General features: G+C 42.5%; 1 protein-coding gene across 2 annotated transcripts in view; it reads left to right on the plus strand.

Moving 5' to 3' along the window:
• Positions 1 to 21,646, plus strand: part of TMOD3 (tropomodulin 3) — a 75,881-nt gene that overhangs the window by 24,173 nt on the left and 30,062 nt on the right. For both annotated transcript variants that reach the window (XM_008268998.4, XM_002717761.5), the window contains 2 exons: positions 5,171 to 5,370; positions 12,672 to 12,828. In XM_008268998.4, the coding sequence (XP_008267220.1) occupies positions 5,245 to 5,370; positions 12,672 to 12,828 (283 nt within the window). In that variant the 5' untranslated portion in view covers positions 5,171 to 5,244. The remainder of the gene's footprint in view (positions 1 to 5,170; positions 5,371 to 12,671; positions 12,829 to 21,646) is intronic.

Here is a 21,646-nt window from a genome sequence, read left to right on the forward strand (position 1 = left end):
GCACCTGGCTCCTGGCTTTGGATCAGCACAGCACTGGCTGTAGCGGCCATTTGGGGGTGAACCAACGGAAGGAAAACCTTTTTCTCTGTCTCTCTCTCTCTGTCTATAACTACCTGTCAAATGGAAAAAAAAAAAAAAGAGATGCTGGATGAGACACTCACATCCCATATCAAAATGCCTGCATTTGAGTCCCAAAATAGATCCCAAATCTAGTTTCCTGCTAATGTGTACTCTGGGATGCAGCAGGTGATGGCTCAAGTGGTTGGGTCCCTGCCACCCACATGGGAGACCTGGATTGAGATCCCAGCTCCTGATTTTCTTGCAGGCATTGGAGATGACCCAGAAGATGAGAACGCTCTGTGTGTTCGTGTGTGTGTGCGTGCGCACCTGTGACTGTGACATACCAAATGCTACCTTTTAAAGAATAAAAAGAACTGCAAATTATCAGCTCTCCCCTGACATGTAGTCAGGAAACTGGAGTTTGGGCCTGGGTATCTGGGTCTCAACAAGCTCCATGGGAGATTCTGATACACTCTAAAGCTGGAGAAACACTGCTTTAAAAAGTGACTCAAGAATGAAGAATTGGGGCCAGCGCTGTGACTTAGCAGGTGCCAGCATCCCCCTTGGCCTGAAAATTATGCTTTAGAAGGGAGAAAATTTCTGGGAAACTTTGGTATATTATGACAGTTCAAGTTCTTGCCTTTTTTTTTTTTTTTTTTTTTTTTTGTGACAGGCAGAGTGGACAGTGAGAGAGACAGAGAGAAAGGTCTTCCTTTTGTCGTTGGTTCACCCTCCAATGGCTGCTGCAGCCGGCACGCTGCTACCAGCACACCGCGCTGATCTGAAGCCAGCAGCCAGGTGCTTCCTCCAAGTCTCCCATGGGGTGCAGGGCCCAAGTACTTGGGCCGCACTCCCTGGCCACAGCAGAGAGCTGGCCTGGAAGAGGGGCAACTGGGACAGAATCTGGTGCCCCATGGGGACTAGAACCTGGTGTGCCAGTGCCGCAGGCGGAGGATTAGCCTAGTGAGCCGCGGCGCCGGCCAAGTTCTTGCCTCTTGACAAAATTCCACAATCTGAATCTGAAGGAACTATCTTCCCCATTGCTTTGAAAAGAAGAAAACAAACTAAAGTGAATTCCTTAAAAAACTAAATGAAATCAGAAACATTCTCCCTCAGGCAGTACATAATGAACTAGTAAGAGCTGAAAGAAAAGGGATTTGTTACACATAACTGAAAAAGATTAGTATCCAAAATATATTAAAGGAATTTTTTTTTTTTTAAAGTGGGAAACAGGCTGGCATTGTGGTGTAGTGGGGAAAGCCGCTGCCTGCAGTGCCAGCATCCCAATAGGCGCTGGTTTGAGTCTCAGCTGCTCCACTTCCGATCCAGCTCTCTACTATGGCCTAGGAAAATCAGTGGAAGATGGCCCAAGTCCTTCGGCCCCTGTACCCACGTGGGAGACCCAAAAGAAGCTCCTGGCTTCAGACTGGCCCATCTCCAGCTGTTATAGCCATTTGGAGAATGAACCAGTGTATGAAAGACCTCTCTCTCTCTTTCTGCCTCTGCCACTCTAACTCTGCCTTTCAAATAAATAAATAAATCCTTTAAAAAATGGTAAACACCATTCAATATAAAAATGGGCAACAGGTCAGCATTGTGGCCTAGTGGGTTAAGTCTACCTGCAACACCCGCATCCCATATTAACACCTGTTCGATTACTAGCTGCTCCACTTCTGACTCAGCTCTCTGCTAATGTGCCTGGGAAGGTACTGGAAGATGGCCCAAGTACTTGGGCCCCTGTGCCCAATTGGGAGACCTGAATGAAGCTCCTGGCTTGGGCCTGGCCCAGCCCTGGCCACGAAGGCCATTTAGATAATGTACCAGCGGATGGAAGATACCTCTTGCTGTCTGTCTTTTTCTCCCTTTCTGTCTATACTCTGCCTTTCAAATAGATAGTTAAATCTTTTTAAGAATAAAAACAGTTATTCCCCAAAAATATCTTTAAAGGGGGGAAGGCAACAGATTCTTCAATAGCCAATGAAGGCATGAAAATACGTTCAGTGTTGTCATAATTTAGTAAAAATATTAAAACCACAGTGAAATACCATTTTTCATCCATCAGAATGGCCAAAAATAAAAACTCATAACCCCTACAATTACCAAGGATGAGAAGCAACATCAATCATCATGTGGTATATCTTTTAGGAAAATAAGTTGGTGCAGTCACTTTGAAACTAATTTAATCTTGTCCAATAAAGTTGAATGTAGGAATGCCCTTTTCCCAGCAATCCATTCCTAGGTTTGACACCTTGGAGAAACTCTTGCACAAGTATACCAGGAAATAGGTAACAAAATTGTTTATAGCTGAGAAATAGAGGGGCAGGATATGGGTAGCTTATGTGTCCATTTACATGATAGAATACTATATAGAAATGAACTTGAAAGAAGTATAAGCATCAACTCAGAACAATAAATGAAAAACAGCAACAGTGAAGGTTTTTTACTATGTGAGTCCATTTACATAAGTACAAAAAGGCAGAGCTGGGGCTGTGGCATAACGGGTAAAGCCACCTCCTGCAGTGCCGGCATCTTGTATTGGCGCTGGTTCGAGTCGTGGCTGCTCCACTTCTGATCCAGCTCTCTGCTATGGCCTGGGAAAGCAGTAGAAGATGACCCAAATCCTTGGGCTCCTGTACCTGCATGGGAAGACCTGGAGGAAGTTCCTGGCTCCTGGGTTTGGATCAGCATAACTCCAGCTGTTGCGGTCAACTGGGGAGTAAACCAGCAGATGGAAGACCTCTCTCTGTCTCTCCCTCTCTCCTCTCCCACTCTCTCTCTCTTCTTTTCCCTCTCCCTCTCTGTCTGTGTCTGCCTCTCCTTCTCTCTCTGTGTAACTCACTTTCAAATAATATTTTTTAAAGGCAACTGTTAAGCATATGTCTGTACAGGGCAAAACTATAAAGGGAAGCAAGAGAATGATTAATTCAAAATTCAGTATGATGGCTACTTTGGGGAAGGAAATGAAACTAGAGAGTAAATATGAGTGTCCTATTACTGTTCTATCTCTTCAGCTGGGCAGTGTGCTCATGAATGTTTATTCTTTTTTTTTTTTTAAATATATTTTTTGGGGCCGGCGCCGTGGCTCACTTGGTTAGTCCTCCACCTGTGGCGCCAGCATCCCATATGGGCGCCGGGTTCTAGTCCTGGTTGCTCCTCTTCCAGTCCAGCTCTCTGCTGTGGCCCGGGAGGGAAGTGAAGGATGGCCCAAGTACTTGGGCCCCTGCACCTGCATGGAAGACCGGGAAGAAGCACCTGACTCCTGGCTTCTGATTGGCATAGTGGCCATTTGGGGAGTGAACCAACAGAAGAAAGAGAAGGAAGGCCTTTCTCTCTGTCTCTCTCTCACTGTCTAACTCTTTCAAATAAATTATATATATAATGAATATTATATATTATATATATAATATATATTATTATAATAATATATAATATATATAAATTATATATTATATATATAAATTATATATATAATAATATATATTATATATATTATTATATATATATTATTTGAAAGAATTACAAAGAGAGAGGCAGAGAGATAGCTATCTTCTATCTACCGGTGCACTCCCTTGATGGCCACAATGACTGGGGCTGGGCCAGGCCAAAGCCAGAAGCCAGTAGTTTAATCTGGGTCTCCTGTCTTCCACAGCTTTCCTAGGTGCATTAGCAGGGAACTGGATCAGAAGTGAAAGAGCCAGGCCTCAAACTGACAATCATGGGTGCTGGTATTGCAGGAAGCATCTTAACCCATTACACCATAACACCAGCCCCATTTTATTATTCTTCAAGCAACACTTAAAAACATGCTTTGTCTCATAGATTTCACTTGGGAATAAGGAAAAGCAATTTTGGGAGTAAGTTCTTTAGTCTCCAAATAATGTTGTTCCAAATATATAGCACTTGGGTTGCATATAGTATTGCCTTTGCTCCTAATATCTCCTTCCTATCATACTGCCCATTAGAGTGCCATATTAATAGAGTATCCATTGAATTATGACCCATACTATAACTCTTTGAGAATACGGGAGAAGATGTCAAAATAATTAAAATTTTTAATTTTATTTTTCCAAGAATGTTTTGAAGTACCCTTGTATTAAGATTGGGTCATATTGTTCTTCAAAAAGTTGATTAAAACAAATGTACTTGAAACATACTATACTGAAACAAAACATTCTGGTATAGTAATTTGAAAGTCATTGATGAGAAAAAAATATTTTGGCACATGTTATAATTCTTCTTTCTAAAATTCAGTCATCAGAAATTCTATCAAGTAGCTATTTTTAAAAATGCATGGGGCCTCCCCTGTGATGTAGCAGTGCCGGCATCCCATATAGGTGCCAGTTCAAGACCCGGCTGTTTCACTTCTGATCCAGCTCTCTGCTATGGGCTGGGAAAGCAGTAGAAGATGGCCTAAGTCTGACCTGGAAGAAGCTCCTGACTCCTGGCTTGAGATGGGCACAGCTCTGGCCGCTGTGACCAGTTGGGGAGTGAACCAGCGGATGGAAGACCTCTTTCTCTCTCTGCCCCTCCTTCTCTCTCTGTGTAACTCTGACTTTCAAATAAATAAATACATCTTTTTAAAAATGCATATAATTGGTAGAGAGACAGAGCTCCCATCTGCTGGTTCATTCTACAAATGCCTACAGCTGCTGGTGCTGGGCTAGGCTGGAGCAGGGAGCCAGAATCCAGTCCAGGTCTCCCTTGTGGGTGGCAGGCACCCAACTACTTGAGCTATCACCCGCTGCCTCCCAGACTGCACATTTCCAAGAAGCTAGAATTGGGAGTAGAGCCAGGACTTGAACCCTGCACTCTGGTATGGAATGTGGGCATCCCAACTACCAGCTTAACTGCTAGGCCAAATACCTGCCCTAAGTAGCTATTCTAATGGATTTGAATTTTCTTCTCTCATTTTTTGTCCTCCAATTGATTTGTTGTCATCAATAAATGGCCAATTGTAAAGGTACCAAATGATCCATAGAAAAGGGTGATATGTGATAGATATTCAAAGAATATATGGCACATGTAAATTACATTTCATTTAACCTATTATTAGTTCTAAGTAGTTGGAGGTGACATAATAATTAAAATGTTTTGTTTCTTCTCTCCACAGCTTTAAGAAAAGTAGAAATCACTTCTGACTCTACCGAATAGCAAGCGTTAAGCGATTGCCTACACTGCCAAATCATGGCATTACCGTTCCGGAAGGACTTGGAGAAGTACAAGGACCTTGATGAAGATGAGCTCCTTGGGAATCTGTCCGAAGTGGAACTGAAACAACTGGAAACTGTTCTGGATGATCTTGATCCTGAGGTAGGTACTGACTGGTAAAGACAAATGAAATAACTGTTCAGATCGTTTGACGCTAGGTAGCTGCCTTAAACAGCTTTTTCGTGACACTTCCCAGGCACCTTCCCACCACTTCCTCCTTTTCATCCAAGTGAACTTCAGTTTTGCTTCCTCTATGGTTCTCCAATTTCTGCCTCCATATATTTATGAGGTGACTATTGCAAACTACCTTCTGTAATAGCCTTATTTTCAGACATCTCCTGGGATTTTTTTTCTCTTCTAAGAAATCTTTTTCTCTGCAGAGAGAGCAATGTTTTTAGTGAAATGGCAGCAGATCATTCACTCTTCGATACATACCAACCTCTGTGTCTCTTGAGAGCTTCCACACCAGCATGTATTACCTTCAGAAGGTTCTCTGTGACCTTAACCCTGACTGTTGCCTTTCTAAAAGAGGCTGATCAAATTGAGTAAGAATCTAGTCATTGATAGGTTAGATTTAAGTAATCTAAGCAATACTACCATTGACTGTAGAGCAGACCTAAATACAGATGTTCCTCCTTGACTTAAAATTTAAGCTTAGAGGCCGGCGCCGCGGCTCACTAGGCTAATCCTCCGCCTAGCGGCGCCGGCACACCGGGTTCTAGTCCCGGTTGGGGCGCCGGATTCTGTCCCGGTTGCCCCTCTTCCAGGCCAGCTCTCTGCTGTGGCCAGGGAGTGCAGCGGAGGATGGCCCAGGTGCTTGGGCCCTGCACCCCATGGGAGACCAGGAAAAGCACCTGGCTCCTGGCTCCTGCCATCGGATCAGCGCGCCGGCCGTGGCGGCCATTGGAGGGTGAACCAACGGCAAAGGAAGACCTTTCTCTCTGTCTCTCTCTCTCACTGTCCACTCTGCCTGTCAAAAATAAATAAATAAATAAATAAATAATAAAAAAAAATTTAAGCTTAGATAGACCCATCATAAGTTAAAAAAAATGTTAAATCAAAATGTGTTGAATACACCTACATTAAAAATGCTCAGACTCTTACGCTGGCCTATATTGGGCAAAATCATCTAACACAAAGCATGTTCTATAATAAAGTGTTGACTACTTCATGTAATTTGTTGAATAATGTACTGAAAGTGAAAAACAGACGGTTGTGTGGGTACACTTTTGCACCATCTTAAAGTTGAAAAATCTTAAGCCAGACCATCATGAATTGGTTATCATCTGCATACATATGTTTGTTATAATCTGAAAAGGGTTAAGAATCTCTGTTTTAGTTCATTGTAATGTTGTTTGTTTTATAAATTACAAAGAACCCTTGAATGCGTTTTGTGATCTGTGGGAGGGAGGTAGTGAGGAAACAGCTTGAAGGTAATGATTATTTGCTAGACTCTGCTTTACCATGTGTTTTTTATGCTGAGATACTGACTTTAAGTGTTATTTAAGAATGGAGTTGAGTTTATACTTCTTGTTACTGGATGATGTATCTGTACCACAGATCAAATCCCTTGATAATTACGTAATTACTTTTATAAGGAAAAGCTCCTAGTATGTCTAAGTTTGGGGGAATTAGGATATACAGTGCTGTTTTTCATGTTTTTTTTTTTTTTAAAGATTTTTATTTATTTATTTGAAAGGCAGAGGGAGAGGGAGAAAGACAGAGAGATCTTCCATCTGCTGGTTCACTCCCCAAATGGCCCCAACAGCTGGGGTGAGCCAGGCAGAAGCCAGGAGCCAGGAGCTTTCTCCGGGTCTCCCACGGTGCTGGGGCCTAAGAACTTGGTCCATCTTCCACTGTATTCCCAAGTGTATCAGCAGAGAGCTAGATCAGAAGTAGAGCGGCTGGGACAAGAACTGACACCCATATGGGATGCCAGCACTGCAGATGGTGACTTAACCAGCTGTGCCACAGCATCGGCACCACAGTGCTGGTTTTGACATGGCGTGGCAATGTATTCTACAGGCATTCAGTCTAATAGACTTAATTAAATGATTTTAGAACTGGAAAGAACATGAGAGTTCATCTAGTCCAGAGTTTCTCAACCTTGGCACTACTTGGGGCTCTATAATTTGTTATTGTGGGGGCTATCGTGTGCATTGAAGGATGTTGCTCAGTATCCCTGGCCTCTGTTCACTGACAGGACAGTGTCATTCCTCTCTCTTTTAAACATTGTTTGGGGTATGTTTTAATCCAGCTTAGTAAAATGACAGAGACAGCTTCCTTGATGAAGAGTTTACTACTTACAGCTCCCAAGAACAGAAGGCACATGGGCTCGAGGATCAGAGGCTTATGGGCCGGTACCCTGGTCTGTCAGGAGGCTGAAGAACAAGGAGCAGGCATGGCCCATAGCCTTTAGTGTGGTTTCTTTTCTTTGTTTTTTGTTTGTTTGTTTGTTTTTGTTGTTGTTGTTGTTGTTTTGTTTTTTGACAGGCAGAGTTAGAGAGAGAGAGAGAAAGGTCTTCCTTTTCTGTTGGTTCACCCCCCAAGTGGCCACTACGGTTGGCGCTGCACCGATCCGAAGCCAGGAGCCAGGCGCTTCCTCCTGGTCTCCAATGGGGGTGCAGGGCCCAAGGACTTGGGCCATCCTCCACTGCCCTCCCAGGCCACAGCAGAGAGCTGGACTGGAAGAGGAACAGTCGGAACAGAATCTGGCTCCCCAACCAGGGCTAGAACCCAGGGTGCTGGCACCGCAGGCGGAGGATTACCTAGTGAGCCACAGCGCTGGCCTCTTTAGTGTGGTTTCTTCAAGGAATGGATGGATGAGGCAAGTTTAGGGTTGGAGAATTTGAATAATTTTAGAAGGCCTCAGGGCTTTTTAATTTGTCCGTAGTTGCCTCCTGCCTGGCCCTGTGGTGATCTAGGGCAGAGGAAATACTGCTTTAGTATGTGAGACATAGCTAAAGGAAATAATTGGGGTTCTGAACCTTGGATTGGTTGGTTTGTATATGAAGGGTGTGCTCAAGGGAGAGAGGACTGGAGGAGTTGGAGATAATGTGGTCTCTAGGAATTAGCCAGTGCTGGGAGGGGTAGTCTCTCCAGGATTAGTAAGGCCTCCAAAATGTCAAAGTATCATAAAATACTGAGAATAAAAAACGTGATTAATAGTCCCACCCTGCAGTTAGGACAACCAAAAATGTCTTCAGACATATCCAGATGTCCACTGGGAGGTCAAAATGCACCTGGTTGAGAAACCTTAATTTATCTTTTATTTAAAACAAAAGATAGATTACAGGCCTCAGTTATTATGACTATGGAAAGAACTAAGACTAAATCTCTCACTACCTACTTGATAGCTGGCAGTGTCTGGTTTTGTTAAACTATAGTGACTCCCTTTTTAATTCATGCACTGTGGTATCAGTCTGTAATCTGATGACTTACATTTTCTTATTTGTAAATCCATGGCTGGCTGGCTTCTCATAAGAAAAACTTTGAGTTCTAACCCCTGAGTGTATTTTGCAAATTCTCCAACCCTGATTCCAACTCCACCAAGCTCAGACATCATTAATTGAGACTAGGAAAACAGTGATCTTTACTCACAGCCTTAAACTTTACTTGACAGCATGACAACATTTTTTTTCACCAGCTAATGGAACTTTATTTTTTTCTTTTCTTTTTTTTAACTTTTATTTAATAAATATAAATTTTCAAAGTACAGTTTATGGATTACAATGGCTTCCCCCCCCCCATAACTTCCTTCCCACCCACACGTTTCCCATCTCCTGCTCCGTCTCCCATTCCATTCACATCAAGATTCATTTTCATCCTTTTTTTTTTAAATATTTATTTATTTATTTGAAAGTAAGTAAGAGTTACACAGAGAGAGGAGAGGCAGAGAGAGAGAGAGGTCTTCCATCTGCTGGTTCACTCCTCAGTTGGCCACAATGGCTGGAGCTGCGCCAGTCTGAAGCCAGGAGCCAGGAGCTTCTTTCGGGTCTCCCACATGGGTGCAGGGGCCCAAGGACTTGGGCCATCTTCTACTGCTTTCCTGGCCTTAACAGGGAGCTGGATCAGAAGTGGAGCAGTCATGACTCGAACTGGTGTCCATATGGGATGCTGGTACCACAGGCAGTGGCTTTACCTGCTACGCCACAGCACCACCCCTAACAGCATGTTTTTGAAGAGTTCCAGTAAAGCAATAGGTAAGAAAAGAGGGTCAGAGATTTAGAAGCTGCTTCATCCAAAGAAACACCACTGTAACGTATAAAGTCTCAGAAGGTAGTGTCAGAGAAGGTGAAAGTGTGTGTGTGGTGCCTTATTATATTGGAGGGTGATTTTATTGTCTTCATGCTGCGTTCAGTGCATGTTTCTAACTTACTGCATTTTCATAAAACAGATTCACATGACAGGCAGCCTATGCAGTTAACTTTTTTTTTTTTCCTATTTCCAAGGCTAAAAATATATAGTTACAACAAAATTTCACTGCAAGGAGAAGCGTGTCATTTTTAGTGGCAGTCATATTAATGAGATTTTTATCTGTTAAATATGATCTGTTCGCTTTCACTTGATTAGAATATACTTTCTAATGAAGCTTGGTTCAAAGTCCCTAAAACCGTTCTGTCTTTTGTGGTCATAACTGTATTTAAGGAGCCAGAATTGAGCTAACATTTTAAAACTGCAGGGAGGTGGGATAACACAATTCTGTCACCCTGGTGATATGTATGTATAACACAATACATACATGCATGCCTTGTTGATGAAGAAAACTAACTTTATTATTGACCATTTTTTCTTCAAAAGTAGTCTGAAATCTTTTTATTCCATCTATATTTTGGGGGAAATCCACACATCTCAGGTACTGTGCTAGGGTTAATGGTACAAAAGGGAGGAATACAAGTGTGGTAGGTTAAGCCTCTGCCTGCAGCATTGCCACTTCATATGGGCACCGGTTCAGGTCCCAGCTGCTGCACTTCCAGTCCAGCTCCCTGTGCCCGGGAAAGCAGCAGAAGATGGTTCATGTCCCTGGGCTCCAGCCACCCATGTGGCAGACCCAGATGAAGTTCCTGGCTCCTGGCTTCAGCCTGGCCCAGCCTCAGCCATTGAGGCCATTTGGGGAGTGAACCAGTGAACAGAAGATCTGTCTCTTTCTGTATCTCTGCCTTTGAAGTACATAATTTTTTAAAAATGATACAGGTAGGTAGGAATGGAAGGAATTAGAGTTTAATCAAGTAACCATACCATATTAAAATAATTGTGAGCACTCTAAGTTGGAAGATTATGGTAAAGGTTCAGGGAAAGCTTCCCTCAGAGGAATGGAGCTGCCGTTTGAAAAATGAGTAGCAACAAGGGATGAACAGCGTTCCAGGGAAGGGGGGACCACATATAGAAAGGCCTGTGGTGGAAGGAAGTGTGCAGTGTCTTCACAAAGTTCGTGGAAATGCTTATGAAAACAGCATAGATTTCAAAAAAGCTTTACACCAGAATAAGACCTTGTAATTCCATTTTTCTATGAAACTTATGAAGTACCTGTGAGTATAGCAAGAAGGGGAAAAGATAAAGTGTGAATAGAATGGGGGAGGAAGTGTATGAGATGAGGCAAGGTAACAGATTGAGCTGGTGGGAGTGAGGGATGAACAATATCAGGCAACTGACTGATCCAGAGAGGGCAGCTGGGAGGCTCATGTGACATTCCAGCCAAGCTTGAGACATAGCCTGCACAAAGGTACCAAAGTAATGGTGTTGGGAGATGGGGAAAAGATAACTGGAGTTCTTTGGAAAGTAAGAATCAGCGGAACCTGCAGGTTGATTGAGCATGGATTCTTCCTGTGTAGTTCTTGTTTGGAGAATTCTGAAGGTGGAAACTTCGTGTTTCTTTTTTACAATGCCATAGACTACTATATTATAAAACATACGCAGTATGTATAAAGTTAGGAAGAGACCTCTTTTATGTTTCTTCTTTATAGGTCAGCTCTCTATGTGACAAGTATATGTAAATGGGAATGCAAAGGTGAATTTTACGAAAATGGTTATGGGTCTCAGCAATTGTCCGAAATTTAAGTGCCATGTTTTCTAGTTATGAAATGTAAATTTCCTGTTATAATTAGCCATATAAAATCACCCTTTATAATGAAAAATTATCTTATACCACCCATGAGATTAACCATTACTGCCAATATTGTAAGATATAAAACAGGATTGGCCCTTTTGTACTCTCTGGCTGCCTCCCATTTGCTAAGCTAAGGAATACCCAGAAATATGAGAAAAGGCAGTACTACCTCTTTGGCTTTTGACAAAAATGTGGTGCTCACTTTGTCTAGCTACCTCTTATTATTCCTGGTTTAATGAGAATTCAAAGTAGGGACTCCAGGAGACAACTTTAATCAATTACCATGTACCCTACCCTCCACTCCTAGTCTCTGTGCCCTCCAAAAGGCTACACACACATGGAAACCCAGGGACATTAGCTTTGGCTCCGAATAACTTAGGGATGTCTTGGCAATGGCAGCAGCTGTTGCAAATACATCCTGGTGCTTGTGTATATGCACATGCATGCACACGGAAGTAAAAACATTCACATTGAACTTAAACACAGTCAGGTAAATATTAACTTCCTGATATACTGCATGGTAAACATGAGAAAGTCATTATGAAATGCAAGTCATTGGGGCCAGTGCTGTGGCGCAGTGGGTTAATGCCCTGGCCTGAAGCACCAGCATCCCATATGGGTGCCGGTTGGAGACCCGGCTGTTCCACTTCCGATCCAGCTCTCTGCCATGGCCTGGGAAAGCAGTAAGAGATGGCCCAGGTCCTTGGGCTCCTGCACCCACGTGGGAAACTCAGAAGAAGCTCCTGGGTCCTGACTTTGGATCAGCACAGCTCCAGCCATTGAGGCCAACTGGGGAGTGAACCATTGGATGGAAGACCTCCTTCCCTCTCTTCCTCCCCCTCCCTCCTTCCCTCCTTCCCTCTCCCTCTCTCTCTCTGCCTCTCCTCTGTGTAACTCTTACTTTCAAATAAATAAATTAGTCTTTAAAAAAAAAAGGAAATCCAAGTCATTATGAAGAAATGTCATGCATGTAGTCATTTATTGGATTTATTCTCAGTATATTCATGTATACTGAGTAGTTATTAAGCATTAAAAAATTATATTTTATTACCTTCCTAAAGAGTGTTTCCTGCTAGTAGAATACTTTCTGGGGGGAAAAAGTGTTTTTGCTTATTTTATTAATAAATGAATTTTACCTGATAAAAATCTTTGTTTTTGCTTCCCTAAAATCCTGCAATTAAGTGTCAATGCCTGTATCACATCTAGTGTGTAATTCTCTCTGATATGGGTAATCTGTTGAAGCATAGAGCGTTGGCGTTCTTGGCAGTCACAATGGCTGATTCATTCTCTCTGGCAGAATGCCCTTCTGCCTGCAGGGTTTCGGCAGAAGAACCAGACATCAAAGTCTGCCACGGGGCCGTTTGATAGAGAACACCTCCTGTCATATCTAGAGAAGGAAGCACTGGAGCATAAGGACAGGGAAGACTATGTCCCCTACACTGGAGAAAAGAAAGGTAAGCCCCGCCTTGGGAGATCATTTAGCTGCTAGCACTTGATTTTTCTTTCTGTAGGAGGATTTCAAGAGAATAATATTTCTAGAGGCACATCATTGGTAGCCTTAAAGAAATGGTATTGTTGACTTGAAAACGTGTTAGGTAGTTGATTTACATTTTTCATCAACTTGGCCAGTAAGTTTCTTTTAAAGTATTCATTAGTGAGATTTTTATTGTACAATGATTTTGTATAACCCTCCTTAGTTCTGTAGTGCCACAAATCTGGCTACTGCAACACAGTGCTTGTCAAATTCTTGAGAAGGACTTCCTTCCCAAATAAGAAGCCAAAGTCTCAAAAGGAGAATGAAGACACTGCACTCCAATCCACTTTTCCTGCCTAGACTGCTGTAATTCAGATGTAAAAACAGGGCCTGGAAGCGTGCTGAGATGAAGTTTTAAATCTGTTGGTGTATTACAGAGTACAGAGAAAGCAAAGCACTGCTCAGCTCTGATCCTGTCTGTAAAGCAGAAATTGTCATGCCATATTTTCAAAGATGTGCTGCAGCCTTCCCTAGTGATTCATGATTGTAATCGCTAGTGCTTCCTGATCATTGCTTTCAGGAATTGTTTTTAGTCCAAGCCCCACCCATTACAGTGTCTGATCTTACATATCCTCAGTGCAGACTGAACACAGCTCTATTTTTGAAAATTCTGTATGTGACTTACAGTGTCAGTCCCTCCACTTTCATAACTGGGCAGAATACAGGTTGACCTAGAAAGCCAACTTTTGCCTGTAGTCTTGTTTGGGATGAGAGGTACAAGTCCTGGCAAGTGGTGGCAAGCAGTAACACAGCCACACACCAGCTCTTCCAGGCCCTGTTTTTACATCTGAATTACAGTGTTCTAGGCAGGAAAAGTGGATTGGAGTGCAGTGTCTTCATTCTCCTTTTGAGACTTTGGCTTCTTATTTGGGAAAGAAGTTCTTCTCAAGAATTTGACCAGCACTGTGTTGCAGTAGCCACTCTTTAGCTGCAAGGGAAGCTGGAAAATTCTCATTTCATTCTGGAGCCATGCCAAGGCTGATTGTTGGTCAGTAATGCACAGGTCTGCATCAGGCTTTTTCAGAAGTATTTATCACTGCAGCTCCTGTGCTCCTTGCTTAGATTCTAACTCCCCTTCATGTGTGGTTGAGGATCACTGCCTCTGCTACTTGTCGTTAGGTTTCTCCAGAGGAACAGAACTAGCAGGATGTGAAGAGAGAGAGATTGAGATTGAGATTAAGTTAAAGAATTGGCTCTCATAGCCATGAAGGCTTTAGATAAAAATATAAAATCCAGCAGGCTGGAAGCCCAGTGGAGAGCTACAGTTCATGTCTAAAGGCAGTCAACTGACAGAATTTTTTCTTACATGGTAGGTAAGATCAGACTATTCTACCCAGAATTGTACCTCATTGAATGAGGCCCACCTGTGTTTTGGAAGATTATCTGCTTTACTCAGAGTCCTTGGATTTATTATTATATTTAAATTATTTATTTATTTTCTCTTTACTTGAAAGGCAAGGAGACAGAAAGAGACAGCTTCCATCTGCTGGTTCACTCCCCAAATGCCTGTAACACCTGGGGATGGGCCAGGCCAAAGCCAGGAGCCCAGAAGTCCAGTTCTCCCACATGGGTAGTAGGAACCCAAGTATTTGAGCTATCATCTGGTCTCCCTGGGTATGAATTAGCAGAAAGCTGGATTGGAAGTGGAATAGATGGAAATTAAACCCAGGTACTGCAGTAGAGAATATGAGTGTCTTATTTAAGTTTTAGGTGGATAAGAAATAAATGGAGTAGTTATAAAAGAAATAATTTTTCATTCATGGACAGTAGTTTTTCATTTTATAACACATTCAGTATTTTTACTACATGCATTTTAGCTATGTTTACCTGCTAAGTACTGTTTCTGGGTAGTATGATGTTTAAGACCATGCCATGGGGCACATGCTGTGGCGTAGCGGGTAAAGCTGCTGCCTGCAGTGCTAGCATCCCATATGGGCACTGGTTTGAGTCCTGGCTGCTCCACTTCCCATCCAGCGCTCTGCTATGGCCTGGGAAAGCAGTAGAGGATGGCTCAAGTCCTTGGGCCCATGCACCCACTTGGGAGACCTGGAAGAAGCTCCTGGCTCCTAGATTCGGATCAGCGAAGCTCCAGCCATTTCCACCATTGGGGAGTGATGGAAGATCTCTCTCTTTCTCTCTCTCTGCCTCTGCCTCTCTGTAATTCTACCTTTGAAATAAATAAATAAGATATTTTTAAAAAAGACCATGCCATTTTTATTTCCTATAGAAAATGCACAAGTGGTAAGTACATGACAAACTATGAAGTGAACATAGTTTTGTAATCAGCTCTCCAGTCAAAACATCTGCATCTCTAGAACACCTCAATTCACGCCAATTCCTTTTTCCTTTCCTTTTTCAAAGATAACCACCAACATAGTTTCTAATATAGTAGATGAATTATGCCTGCCTTGAACGTTATATAATAATGAAATCATATGGTTTGGGCATTTGCTTTGCTGTCATGTGAGGACCAGACTTGTTAATAGGTACAATGAAATCACTGTGAAGGGTCAGATGAGTGATTATTACCAAACAAGAGATGGCCATTCTGGCATGGAGGACCAGCCCAGAACCACAGACATGAGTTTCAGCAATCCATCTGATGAAAGCAAATGCTACCAAACCGGACAGAGTCAACTTTATAAGCCATATCACAATGCCATAGACCTGAAGAGGAACAAATTCCTCTTGAGAAATTGAGGAACTTGGCTATAGAGAGCTCTGCTTTGAAATAAAGTAAAAAAGCAGCTGCAGTATTCTCAAATCCACCCTAGACTCTCGTCCTTAAATCAGTTTTGTTATCCTTGGTCTCTAATATGCATTGCTTTCTTACATCTTATCTCCAGTATCCTGATCACGTAGGAGATCCTTGGATTAATCCAGCTACATCTTATTGGCATTCTTGTTCCTTGTATGCCTCTTCATGATAAATGTGAAACCTTTCCTTTACTTCAAAAATCTGAAAGCTTATTTTCATAAGATGCCTTGCCCATGACTCTTTGTCCTGATCACCTGGATTGTTTCCCACATTTTTACTTAATAGCTTATTTTGGAGAAAACAGACTTTCAGATTGAGAATATTTGTCCATATAGTAGAGGTCCTCCTAGTTTTTCATAAAACAGTTCGCAAATCTACCTTGGTAGATAAACAGAAACATTTAACTTTTTTGATGTATTGGGCAATTTAGAATTAATGATATGTGTATTGATCTCTAAACTAAATGATTTTCATACAAGATTACTGGCCCTAGAATTCAGTACTTGATGGCAGTTTGAGTTTTCTGAACCAGAGAATGTTACAGTAATATCACCAAGTTCCTTGAACTCCTTCCAGATTATATGCCAAAATCACATTGTAATTTTTTAAAAATTTTTATTTAAAAATTATTTTATTTTATTTGAAAGGCAGTTAGAGATCTTCCACCCAGGAGCCCAGAACTCCATCTCCCATAAAACTGAAAATTGGACATTTTGGGATTTTTTTCTTTTGGGCAAAAACAAAAACAATATATTCATGTCAGTTTTTCTTTAGATTGTCTCAGAAATGATTTTAAAAAACTGATAGGCCAAGGACACTTAGAAGTTATTATGTATAGGATCCTGCAATAGGCAAGGCTGGGCTAGGCCAAAGCCAGGAACCTGGAATTCAACCCAGGTCTTCCAGTTGGGTAGCAGGATCCAAAGTACTTGAGCTGTCAGCTGTCTGCTGCCTCCTAGGGTACATTTGCAGGAAGCTGGATTGTCAGCAGAGCATCTGGAACTTGAACCTGCACTCCAACAAGGGATGTAGGCATTGCAAATGGTGTCTTTACTACAAAAATGTTAAATTCATCTTAATTACATAAGCTCATGGTAGGAGTGGCATCATACTATCAAGTGATCTTATGGATCAAGATCCATAAGATGTCTTACGAGTCTACTGTTTTTAAAATTTGAGAAACTAATAAAAGTAAAACAATACAATTTCAATATATAGTATGATCCTCTTACTTGAAGATATAATGTTAAAGTGTTGGAAAAGTGCAGCTTTTTACCTGTTTCTCTTTGAAATTTTGCGAAATGTATGACTGAGACGTAGACCAGACAAGGGTGAAGGAGAATATTCATCAGATCTTTCTTGGTCCTGAGAACAGTAAAAATGCACATGGTGCTGACTGTGTAGCTGATTATAATCCTGTTTTTACATGTCATGAGCATTCTGTATCAGAGATAAGGCATCATTTTGCCATGAGTTTGTCACTGGGACAAATGTTTGCCCAGCCTTTAATATTTCTTAGTACCTCTTGATTTGTTTTGCTTCACTTTGCTTGTCTGGAACTCCTCCACACTGTTCCTCCCCATCATACTTCATCTTCACCTAGACTAAGATTTTTTTTCCAGTGCCTCTTATTTCACAGATAGACCAGGCATGGCTGCATGTTAGGCAGTGTGTATGCATAGGTGTGCCATCTAACCCATTTGAACTACTGACTCACCCAGGCTGGGCCCCTCCCTTCCTCACAGAGCACTGTTCTCCTTCTTGGATCTTGGAGTAGAGCCATCTAAACTTCTAGACTTTTCTTTGTGCTGTTTTTACCTTCCCCACCCTGAAAATGGAATGTCCCTGGGTTCATTGCCAAGAATCCTGCATGCCCTACCCTTTTTTAAAGGTGAGTTTAACCAGATTGCCTTTAACTGAGAACTTCTCATAGGCTTTCCAATTTACTTTTTTACAATTACCTTCACATTCCAGAAATCTTCTGGTAGTCACTCTTGTTCTAAAAGAGTCTCCCGCACCTTACGTATGAATGCATGATTTCTTCAATGATGCTTTATTAAGCCAGAAAGATCATGATTAGAAACTGCCTAAATCAGTATTACCTAACTGCCAGTAAGCATTTGGTTTCCACTAAATTCTAAATAAAAATTGGCTCTTATATTTTTGGTTATATTTATGAGTCCTGAATGTTCCTTGTATACCTCTGAAAAATGGTTTCCCCAAGCACTGAAGCAGATAATTGAAATGGACTGCTTAAATTAGCCATGCAGATGTTAGCATCTCCTTTTTAGATAGTACGCTATGGCTTTTGAATAATTCACTTTTTAAAAATAAATTTAAAAGATTTATTTATTTATTTGAAAGAGTTGCAGAGAGAGAGGGACAAACAGAGTTCTGGGTTCATTCCCAGATGGCTACAATAACCAGGGCTGGGCCCGGCTAAAACCAGAAGCTTCATCCAGGTCTCCCAGATGAGTGGCAGGGGTCCAAGCACATGGACTGTCTTCCACTGCTTTTCTTAGCTGTTAGCAGGGAGTGGGATTGGAAGTGGAACAGCCAGGACACAAAGCACATCCATGTGGGATGCCGGCCTTGCAGGCAGCAGCTTTGCCTGCTGTGCCACACAGAGGCCCCAGGTAATTCACTCTTTACCCCTTTTGGGTGAGGAGTTACCCAGATGAATACTCTGTCACTTGTGTTAAGACCCTGTTTTATGGGAAACTCCCTGGTTAGCCATACTCACTTTGAATAGTCCTTTCCCTCCAGCATTTCTGTATATGATTTACATACCATAGAGTCCTGCTTTGAATTGTTTCAGAATTGTATGCTGTGAGGCTCTCTTATTAGCGTTTTAAAGGATTATTGTGTCCTCTTGATGAATTATCTTTGTTTTTATGAAATGACCTTTTTTATCCCTGGTAATATTCATTGGTCTAAGATCTACTTTGATATTAAAGCCAATCTTGCTTTCTTTTGATAAATGTTAACATGGTATGTCTTTCCTATTTGTCTCATGTTCTTTGTTCCTTTTTTTCCTCTTTTAAAAAAATCTTTAGGCCGGCACCGCGGCTCACTAGGCTAATCCTCCACCTTGCGGTGCCGGCACACCAGGTTCTAGTCCCGGTCGGGGCGCCAGATTCTGTCCCGGTTGCCCCTCTTCCAGGCCAGCTCTCTGCTGTGGCCAGGGAGTGCAGTGGAGGATGGCCCAAGTGCTTGGGCCCTGCACCCGCATGGGAGACCAGGAGAAGTACCTGGCTCCTGCCATCGGATCAGCGCGGTGCGCTGGCCGCGGCGGCCATTGGAGGGTGAACCAACAGCAAAGGAAGACCTTTCTCTCTGTCTCTCTCTCTCACTGTCCACTCTGCCTGTAAAAAAAAAAAAAAAAAAAATCTTTGAGGGTGGACATTGTGGCAGTGATTTAGGTTGCTGTTTACAATGCCTGGGTTCCGTATCAGAGTGCTGGTTCAACGCTGGCTGCTCCATTTCTGATCCAGCTCCCTGCTGGAGAAGGCAGCAAATGGTGGTCCAAGTGCTTGGGCCCCTGCTGCCTATTCACATGAGAGACCTGGATGTAGTTTCTGTCTGTAGCCTGGCCCAGACTTTATTTTCGGGCATTTGGGAAATGAACCAGCAGATGGAAGATATTTCTCTCTTTCTCTTTCTCTGTATCACTCTGCCTTTCAAAAAGATGAAAATAAATATTAAAAAATAGTCTCTATTTAAATACTTGAACATACAACAATTGTTTTTTTATTTTTTTTGACAGGCAGAGTGGACAGTGAGAGAGAGACAGAGAGAAAGGTCTTCCTTTGCCGTTGGTTCACCCTCCAATGGCCACCGTGGCCGGCGCGCTGCAACCGGCGCACCACGCTGATCCGAAGGCAGGAGCCAAGTGCTTCTCCTGGTCTCCCATGGGGTGCAGGGCCCAAGCACTTGGGCCATCCTCCACTGCACTCCCTGGCCACAGCAGAGAGCTGGCCTGGAAGAGGGGCAACCGGGACAGAATCCGGCGCCCCGACCGGGACTAGAACCTGGTGTGCCGGCGCTGCAAGGCGGAGGATTAGTCTAGTGAGCCGCGGCGCCGGCCCAACAATTGTTTTAATGTCCTTGCCTGCTGGTTTATCATCTGTGTTTAGAGTCAGGTAATTTTTTATTGGGTAGCAGACATTTTGACTTTTGGGTGATGGATATATTGGTATTCCCATAAATATTCCTGAGTTTCATTCTGGGACAACAGTACAGTTCCTTGGAAACAGTTTCTTTCTTTTTTTGAGATTTATATATTTGAAAGGCATAGTGAGAGAGAGCAAGTCAGCCAGCCAGCCATCTTCTGCCCGCTAGTTCACTCTGTAAATGGCTACAATGACCAAGGCTGGGACAGGCCCAGGCCAAGAACCAGGTACTCATCCAGGTCTGCCATGTGAGTCCAAGGGCCCAAATGCTTTCCCAGATGCATTAGCAGAGAGCTAGATCAGAAGTAGAGCAGCTGAGACTTGAACTGGCACCTGTATGAGATGCTGACATCGCAGGCATCAGCCTAACTTGCTGTGCCACATTTGTCCCACCCTGGGAACAGTTTGATCCTTTTAAGATTTATTAGGTGGGTTTGGAGCAGTGTTCAGCTGATGGTTGATTATTTCCCCACTTCTAAGGCAAGATCCTTCTGAATTCCCTACCCAAGTAGGAGCCCTGTGAATTCTGAGATTTTCCGTTTTGGCTGGTGGAACAGTTCTGTTCCCAGCCCTGCATGAACATGGGTGCTGGTACCTCTAATCTTCTGGAATCAGGGTAGGAAACCTTTTTTTCTGACAAAGGCCATTTAGGTTTTTATAGCTTCATTTGCAGACCATACAAAATTATCATCTTAAAAAATGGCCTGCTATAAATTTATTGAATGTTGAGTCCCACCTGTAGTCTCCTCAGAAGGACCAGACTAAATCATTTTGCCAACCTTAACCGCCCGTGGGTCAGATGTTCCTGTTTTGCGGCTCAAGGTAGTTTGCTTGTGTTCATGTATGGATGAGTGCCTTGGTGAATATTCAGGTCAACCCTTTACACAGCTCCTGGGATCCCTCCCTATGCAGCTCGCTCTCGTCCTCTGTCCTACAAACATTCCTACTGCCTTGGTCTTTCTGGACCTCGCTCTATCTCAGCTCAGTGAGTTCACCAGGCTTTGCCTGAGATCTTTCTCCTTGCTGTGTTGCCCAGAAAGTTGCTGTAGGAGGTAAGCTGGACAATCTGGGACTCACTACTTATTCCCCAACCCCACCTCCACCTCCTAGGGATCGCTAACCCTCGTATCCTGGTGCTCAGTGTCTTACATATTTTATGCATTAGGGACTTGTGTCAGGCATATGCCTAAATCTTTTCCCCAGTTACCCATCTTGGTTAGAGTAAGAAGTAAAAAAAGTATCAGATTGTGATACTATAGGTACCCAGTTTCTTCTTTGAGAGTGTTAGCTCTCCAAAGTAAAGGATCTCTTATTTTGCTTTCCTTATGGTGTCTTTCTAGCTCATTTTCTGCTCAGGCTCACTAAACTAAATGTTTGTTGAGTGGAAGTTTATTGGTGACTATATTGCAGTATTGATCAGGTATCATTTGTGTCATTGTTTCAAAGCAGAAATGTCTTTCCAGGATTTGCCCCCTCATCATTCAGTTTGGTTGGTGTAAGGTTTGTATGTTTCCTGTAAAAAGGTAAATTCCAGAGTTACTTAGAGATTATAGTGGTGTGGTTGCCTTAAAATTTTTTCTGGAAAAAGCTTATAAATAAATACTAAAATTAGCTAGGGCCCTTCATTCTGTAGGAATGAAATAACTAAGAGCCATGTGTTTTTTTTTTTTTTTTTTTAACATACTCAGTAAGCATGGGAGCTCTGACTTAGATAACTCCTGACATCTGTTGTAGGTATGACATGGTTCAGAGCAAAAGAGTTGAGGACTAGTAAAGAAACATCCTAGCAATAAAGTGGTGAATGTTGT

Source organism: Oryctolagus cuniculus, chromosome 12, assembly GCF_964237555.1.
Source record: "Oryctolagus cuniculus chromosome 12, mOryCun1.1, whole genome shotgun sequence".
NCBI classification, from domain to species: Eukaryota; Metazoa; Chordata; class Mammalia; order Lagomorpha; family Leporidae; genus Oryctolagus; species Oryctolagus cuniculus.